The sequence below is a fragment of the Platichthys flesus genome, chromosome 1, assembly GCF_949316205.1.
Source record: "Platichthys flesus chromosome 1, fPlaFle2.1, whole genome shotgun sequence".
Lineage (NCBI taxonomy): Eukaryota > Metazoa > Chordata > Actinopteri > Pleuronectiformes > Pleuronectidae > Platichthys > Platichthys flesus.
The window spans coordinates 17,056,346-17,064,348 of record NC_084945.1 but is presented as its reverse complement, the minus strand read 5'-3'; the positions used below and the strand labels follow the sequence as shown (position 1 = coordinate 17,064,348).

The window sequence follows — 8,003 nt, the reverse complement described above, 5'->3', positions numbered from 1 at the left end:
ATCTGCTGGAATCCGCGGAAACCATCAGCAGAGTATTTTCATTTACTTAGCTAGCGAACCATCTGTCAACTCCTATTCCTACATTACTTCTCTTTCACCGTCAGACCGACACCTGGGCGATGTCGGAGTCTTACGGTAAGAGGTCCGCTTCCCCGGGGAAAACCACCGTTAGCATCCCAGTTAGCCACAGATGGGAAGGAGGCAGGTGTGTCGAGAGGGGTTATCTCATCGTCAACAGAGATCAGGCTAATGGAGCTGCTGGTGGAGGCTCATGGCCTTTAAATGTCGTGTCAGTGCGATAAAATGGACTCAGGAGATTCAGAGCCTGTGCAGAGTAATGACGACTTTATAAGATTGTGAATCCCTGCGGAGGTTAACGGGATGAGCAGGAAACTGGAACCAGGGAAGATGGAGCTGCTGCGAATTTGTGACCGAGCTGCGCATCCTGTAAACTACATATTGATACAGTGTAAACTGCATATCATCAGTGTGAACTACATGTCATCATCCGGTAAATTACATATTACCACAGTGTAAACTACGTTATATCACAGTGTAAACTATATATCATCAGTGTCAACTACATATTATCATCCTGTAAACTACATATTACCAGAGTGTAAACTACATGTTATCATCCTGTAAACTAAATATAACCATAGTGCGAACTACATATTACCACAGTGCAAACCACGTAATATCACAGTGTAAACTATATATCATCAGTGTCAACTACATATTATCATCCTGTAAACTACATACTACCAGAGTGTAAACTACATATTATCATCTTGTAAACTACATTTTACCAGACTGTAAACTACATTTTACCAGAGTGTAAACTACGTAATATCAGAGTGTGAACTAAATATAATCAGAGTGCGAACTACATATTTTATAAGTGTCAACTACATATTATCATCCTGTAAATTACATATTACCAGACTGTAAACTACATATTACCAGAGTGTAATCTACATATTATCAGAGTCTGAACTAAATATAATCAGAGTGCGAACTACATATCTTATCAGTGTCAACTACATATAATCAGAGTGTAACCTACATGTTATCAGAGTGTGAACTACGTATAATCAGAATGTGAACTACATGTTATCATCCTGTAAATTACATATTACCAGAGTCCGAACTACATATATTATCAGTGTAATCTACATGTTATCAGAGTGTCAACTACATATTATCACATTGTAAACTACATATAATCACAGTGTAAACTACATTTTATCAGAGTGTAAAAAACATATTATCACAGTGTTTTAACATGTTACTGTCACAATTTACTTAATATCAATACAGTTAATGATGACTGCTGTGATATAACACACATTATATGTTTTTATTTGGTCTTTGGTGCTCCCTCCTCAGATTTCCTGTTTAAGTTCCTGGTGATTGGAAATGCTGGAACTGGCAAATCCTGTCTGCTGCACCAGTTCATTGAGAAGCGGTGTAAGTTATAACGATTCAACACGTTGCTCATTATTCAGTTTCTCTGACTTCTAATATAAGTGTTGTCCTATAGAACTAGCTTGTCAATATGTATTGTTAGTGAAGCATTCTCAAAATCCTGAAAATGTAAATTTTCAGAATTTTTATAAACTTATTATAAATGACTCACTAAAAAGGATGCGGGATTATGTAATATATAAAACTTTTCATACCAGAAAACATAAATGATATGTTGGAAAACAAGTCATACCCCTGAATTGAAAACCAATAAATCGGTCAGACTCTAGACATGATATAGAACATATAAAACTTAAACAAGTAACACACAGATGTTATAAGTCCATCATTATATTTATTATAATGTTCAGTGTTTATTTTATTGAAATAGTACATGATCACCAAACTATCCTTTGCAGCTATATTTTTAATAAAGACATGAATCCCCATTTTGTTTTCCAGTTAAAGATGAATCCAACCACACAATCGGAGTGGAATTTGGCTCAAAGATCATCAGCGTGGTCAATAAAATGGTCAAACTGCAGATTTGGGATACTGCAGGACAAGAAAGGTTCAGGTAGGAGAAATGTCAAATATATGTTCAGGTTCTATGTCCAGCTGGAAAATGTAATCCTATACCTTCACATCACCTGGGAGTGAAACTTAAAGTGCATAGATTGTTTTCACAGTTCACATGGTTGTTATGGAAGATTTGTGGAAGCTGGTGAAAGGAGAACTCAGGCAGCAGCTGATGTCTTATACAGACAATTTGAATGTAGACTTGATGTATCAAGGAGACCAGAAGGTGAAACAACATACAAGTGAGCAAGTGTCACCCCCAAGTCGGACGATGTCTTCAAAGCCTCCGTATACATCTCCCTCTTCTTGCGTCGCCCATTCCAACAGCACACCCAAGTATTGCTAGAATGCTGTCACGCTCTATGTTACATGTATGTGTTCGCATTCTATTGGATAGTTAAGTCTAAAGTATGCATTCCTAGATCACATTGTGTCCTTACGTCTTTCTCACTGGTGAAATACTCAAAAGAGTTCATGTTGGTGCCTCTCTGTCTGGGACTTCTGAGTTACACATGAAAGTCCCTGAACGAAGACACTACAATGTACTGCTGGTTGGTCCTTTATCTATAACCTGACCTTTGGTACTGCTTAGAGAGAGAAGGGAGTATCATTGGAATTAGCCAGGCACTCTTCTCTTAATACTGTACAGTTATATTGTAATATACACTATATATACATAATATATAGTGGGATATACAGTAATGTGTGAGGATGGTCAAAAATTCCTCAACAGTTGTGACATCAGACGTGTAACTAATTTCATTAATTTGCTGTATTGTTTTGCAGTAGTTGCTGAAACAGTTTCATATGTTTTTTTGTGCTTCCAATAAAGCAATGACAGAATAGATTTGGGAAACACTTAATCCAAATTATGGACTTGAGATGAAATTAAGTCATCACATATTATCTGTCTTGACTGTGCCTATTGACCTTTGTGCGTGTGTGTCAGGTCTGTAACCAGGAGTTACTACAGAGGAGCAGCAGGAGCCCTGTTGGTGTATGATATCACCAGGTAAAACAATGATTCACACTTGGTATCAGATCACCTACCTCAGTATCTGGTCCCTTGTTATTTCTTATTAGTCTCTTCAGATTTCCTTTCTCATTTGTAACCTGTGCGTCTTCTCCCTGTCTCTGTCCCCACTGAAGTCGAGAGACGTACAATGCTCTGACCACATGGCTGAGCGATGCCAGGATGCTGGCCAGTCAGAACATTGTAATCATCCTGTGTGGAAACAAGAAAGACCTGGACGCTGACAGAGAGGTCACGTTCCTGGAGGCGTCGCGTTTTGCTCAGGAGAACGGTACAACCAACAGTTTGTGATCAAATGGTTCAGTTTGAGTGGATTTCCCAGGTAATTCAGGGATCTCTTTGAAAAAGAACCAGGCACATTGATTTAACTGATATCTTTAAGTGTGGGTCAGTTGGATGGAATTAAAGGGCTGTTGGCCCCTGGTGGAGGTTTGTGCTTGACTTAGTCCCATTCTACTTAGAAAAACCTTTTTTTTGTGGTCAAAATAAAATGGCTGTATTGCTAAGATGACAAATTACTAAAACACTGTATCTGTGTGTGTGTGTCAGAGCTGATGTTCCTGGAGACCAGTGCTCTAACAGGGGAGAACGTTGAAGAGGCTTTTGTCCAGTGCGCTCGGAAAATTCTCAACAAGATTGAGTCAGGTAAGATCTCTGATCCTTGCCCATAACCCCAACCCATGAATCCTTCCTTATCCTAACAGGACCATCAAGGTGGGCTTATGTTTGACTTCAGACACTGTAGCAGTGTTTTGATCTTTTTTTAAACAAATCATATCTCCAACACTCACAGTCCCAAACAATGAGCCGACACTGAGCTGGAGCATTTCTCCTGGAGAACCTGAAGATAAATAGAAATCTGAACACCGGAGGAGAGTGGAAGAGTGAAGGCCAGATCACTTCTCAGTTCTATAGTGGGACAAAGGGATGTAGTGGAGGGAAAATGTGGCGCACCTGTATTTTATACTTACACCTACATTGTCCAAGTGTTTTTTTATTATATACATATACTGTATATATATAATCACCACAACTTGAATGGCAAGCTGTGCACTATTTAAATCAAAAATGATTAAGAGCTGGTGATCATCTGTCTCCTCACTGATTTTGTCTCTTACTTCCAGGAGAGCTGGACCCAGAGAGGATGGGCTCAGGAATCCAGTACGGCGACGCCGCGTTACGACAGCTCCGCTCTCCTCGTCGTGCTCAGCCGCAGGGCACCCAGGAGTGTGGCTGCTAGTGGACCTGCCCTGCAACATACACATACAAGGTAAAGGGGCCAGAGAATCCGTGTATTTAAGCTTTCTGTGCATTATAAGATGATGATGCAGATTTATGAAACTGGACGTTCTGCTCATTGCTCTCTGTGCTGTGCATCCTCTTCACTCAGATACTCATTGTCGTCCGTACTCCTGGCACTCATCTCGTCACTCACACATGTTCACGATCTGAATTGAGATTGAGAGTGGAGGGGTTTTAAGAGCATTTTTGCTTTGGACAAAAATACATTTAAATGATTTACAAGTTCCTTTGTGATGTTTCACCCCAGCCAAGACTAAAACCGAAGGAAAAATACACTTAGACATACATCGATGTGATACGAACTAACTAAACTGACATCTTTAAGACAAATGTATTGATGAATATTTGGACATTTCAGTTTGACTCATGTCCCATTCACCAACATATAGGTTTATGACCTATACTGTAGCCAGCCACCAGGTGGCTATCGATGCATTTTGGCTTCACTTTTGGGGAGCAGTTATGTCATCCATCTTTATATGCAGTTGATGTATGTACTTTAAATTTAAAATGTGTTAGCTGGTTTAGTTACTTATTCGTCCTGATCTTTTTGTGTGATTTCTTGACAATAAATAATATAGAATATCACCAGATTTATCCTCAAAGAAAACTGATGACTTCATAAATGATATTGTTTCATCTTTGCTTCTCCCCCCAACATTGCTTTTTAAAACTGTGATCTACACATTTTGTATTCATATAGATAGGAATAATAACAAAAACACTTGACTTAGGAATTGATCGCCCACTCTTCCTGCAGATCTCTTCACAAGAGATATTTTTAGGGCACACACAGTAGGTGGGATATCCACCCACACATCTTCATTGATGTACAGATCAGGGGGCTGCAGGGGGCGGTTCCAACAGCTCCAGCTTGTGGATTTTGAAGTCAGCTTTGGATCATTGTTCTGTGGTAGAGCCAGCCTGTTTCCAGTTTCACTCCCCTGACTGACTGTAGCACCTTAACATCTTGAATTAGCTGGTATTAAGTGGAACCCTCTCTTCTCTCTGCCCGTGTGATGAATGTGTGCGTGTGTGTTTGTAGTCTGGTTTAGAGTGGTTCAGACAGGTTTGTGAAGATCAGGTGAAGAACAGCCACGAGGAACCATAAGGTCCCGGGTTCAGGTTGCGGTGCTGGTGATTCCTCTCTGACCTTTGACCTTCGTACGGACCTCTGAGAACCTCCAGAACCTTTGTTATCATGGCCTGCACCTGCAAGAGATCCACGCCCCTATTAAGACCTATGAGCATCTCCAAGGTAACCAGAGACCATCCCTTCCAGCAACCTGCTCCCCTATTGGGCCAAACCCCCTCACCCAACCCTCCAATCAGGATGTGAACTACTGACATGTAACCTTTCTCCCTCTCCTAACTGTCTACTGACCCTCCCTCCGCTGCTCTCCTCCCAATGGACCTCACTGTTGTCTTTTCATTACGTCCAATTCACTCTCAAAGTAAAGACAATTCGTGTCCAGCTGCACATATGTAAAATAGTGATTAACTTTCAAGCTGTTGGCACCTCATGGCTTTAGCTTCACACTCACACTCAGAAAACATATTTAAGAAAACTGTTGAACTGTTGCAACTACTTCCCTCTTTCTGCATCTGCCTGCTCTGATTGCTTGCCAACTTCCTGCTCACCTGTGATCATACATTTTGCACTTCCTGTATGACCATTTCACTTCCCTTCTTCTGTACTTTCTCTCCCACTTTAGTTCCCCTCCGCAACTCAGAGGACAAAATACATGTCATCAGTTTACCTATCCTCGTGCCCTCCATGCCAACCTTTCTTGCCATTTGGTTTCCTCCCCATGATGCCCTCTGTTACCTGTCTCTGCCTCTCTCTCCTCCTGTCTACCTGCAGAATCTAACACACTGTGCAGTGTATCTGTAAATAGAGATTGACGCATGTTTTCTCAAACAGAATATCAGAGTATTTCATTATGAAGAGATATTATATGTATATGAAGTTAGATATCATATCCAGTATTGGGTTTATGCACCACTGTATTATTATCATGTTACTCTACATTACCCTGGGAACTTGTTAGCAGTATACATTGACACTACTGTATGCAGCATTTATGTTTTTATGTAATTGGGCCAACTTGATGTTGATAACACTATGGACAAACATGTTTATGTGTTAAAAGTCTGTTTTATCTTCAAGTTCATAGATTTATTAAGAAAAGAGACAGATGCAACCTGAAATGATTTGAGCAATTGTTACTCTATTTCATTGCAGTTAAATCATTTCTACTGTTAAAAAATAAATGTCCACTCTTAATTCTCGAAGGCATATTCAGTATTGAACTGTTAAATGGCCGTGTGTAACACCAAAGGACTCAAGTTGTAACTAGACATTTTCTGATACCATTTTTCATTCCCGGTACTGATTCCGCCGGCTGGACCTTGTGAAATTGGCCAATACTGAGAACAGATCTGATACCAGCACATTTAAAAACCTGAATGCAGGTGTATAGCGCTGCAAATAGCAATGTACACTCCAAGTTAGACGTCTCTAATGTTTTCGTGAGAAGTGTCAAACCTTTTTTGGGATCATTATGAATCTGTGGTGGGACAATTAGAATGTGGTGGGCCACCAAAGTCCATATAATTAATGGGAAACACTGAATGCATAATAATTATTTGTTAAAATAACTGTTAAAGTGCAGCCTCACTTTATATAAAATAAATGACTTCTTTAGGTAGAACCACCCCTAAAACTTAAGTCTTGCATATGGTACACGTCACATTTTACTTGTCGGCCTTTCCAGACATTTTATATCTCTCTGGCTGCACTAATCGAAATCATATCTTCTTTTCAATTCTATTAAAGTACTTACCAGTTGCAGAAAAGTGTAACTGTGGTTTTGGGACCGTAAAGAAATCATAATTTCTGGGAAAAGGAAATAATAGTTTTATCTGGTTGATATTAATCTACTTTAAAGACTTGGTATCAGACTGGTTCAAAGACTTTTTCTCAGTGATTCTCAACAGTATCGGAGACACTTCAGATCCTCGTGTCGGTATTAGGACATTCCTGCTTTTGACTCATGACTGGTTTACTACAATGACACAGTACATGTTGCCTGTTTACATGGATGCATGAGTGGTTGCTGCTAGCTGTCAGTAAATAGTTACTGAATGGTTTTAGCTGAGGTGTGAATTTACCTGATGTGTGCTTGAATATTATTTGTCTCCAAAGATACTTTGTCTCATATTTTAAACTTAAAAATTGTTTTAACAACACAAAACTCTCAACAAAAAACCTGTGTCTTTTTCATAACTGTATCCATGCGTTACATATGTTTATGTATTTTTTTTTGCCCCCCCCAAAAAATGCATTTTAATTTAGTTTCACTTCAAACAGTAAAAGTATATTTCTGGTTAGCATATATCCTGGAGTGTTTGACAGCAGGTCAAACATGATGTTTACGTCATCAAGTCCATTGTCTAAATTAACGTATGTAGGTTTTTCTCTTCATTATGAATATCATGGATTTTTTATTTATTGTGTATGATAAAATCACATGTTTTTAAAATAAAAAGACTATAAATAAAGCATTTTCTTTGAAAGGCAGATTTTCCTTGATTTCTTGGACCCCAAAAAAGGAAAGAC

The 8,003-nt window shown here is 39.2% G+C and overlaps 1 protein-coding gene across 2 annotated transcripts; it reads left to right on the top strand.

The window, feature by feature from the left end:
* Window positions 1–13: 13 nt before the first annotated feature.
* rab4a (RAB4a, member RAS oncogene family) lies at window positions 14–7,960 on the top strand. Of its 2 annotated transcripts, XR_009920678.1 has the most exons (9): window positions 14–135; window positions 1,390–1,470; window positions 1,930–2,044; window positions 2,996–3,058; window positions 3,196–3,350; window positions 3,629–3,724; window positions 4,204–4,349; window positions 5,427–5,639; window positions 6,097–7,960. XR_009920678.1 is itself a non-coding variant. In XM_062387051.1 (8 exons), the coding sequence occupies exons 1-7, from the start codon at window positions 120–122 to the stop codon at window positions 4,317–4,319; spliced, it is 642 nt and encodes a 213-aa protein (XP_062243035.1). In that variant the 5' UTR covers window positions 14–119; the 3' UTR covers window positions 4,320–4,349; window positions 5,427–7,960. The 2 variants fall into 2 exon arrangements, 1 of the variants encoding a protein (XP_062243035.1); XM_062387051.1 differs by having other exon boundaries at window positions 5,427–7,960.
* The last annotated feature ends 43 nt before the right edge of the window (window positions 7,961–8,003 follow it).

Excerpts from the sequence above, each read along its gene's own strand:
- rab4a (XM_062387051.1), top strand. Across the intron at positions 2,045-2,995 it reads GCAGGACAAGAAAGGTTCAG|GTCTGTAACCAGGAGTTACT; the intron begins GTAGGAGAAATG and ends CGTGTGTGTCAG. Across the intron at positions 3,059-3,195 it reads TTGGTGTATGATATCACCAG|TCGAGAGACGTACAATGCTC; the intron begins GTAAAACAATGA and ends TCCCCACTGAAG.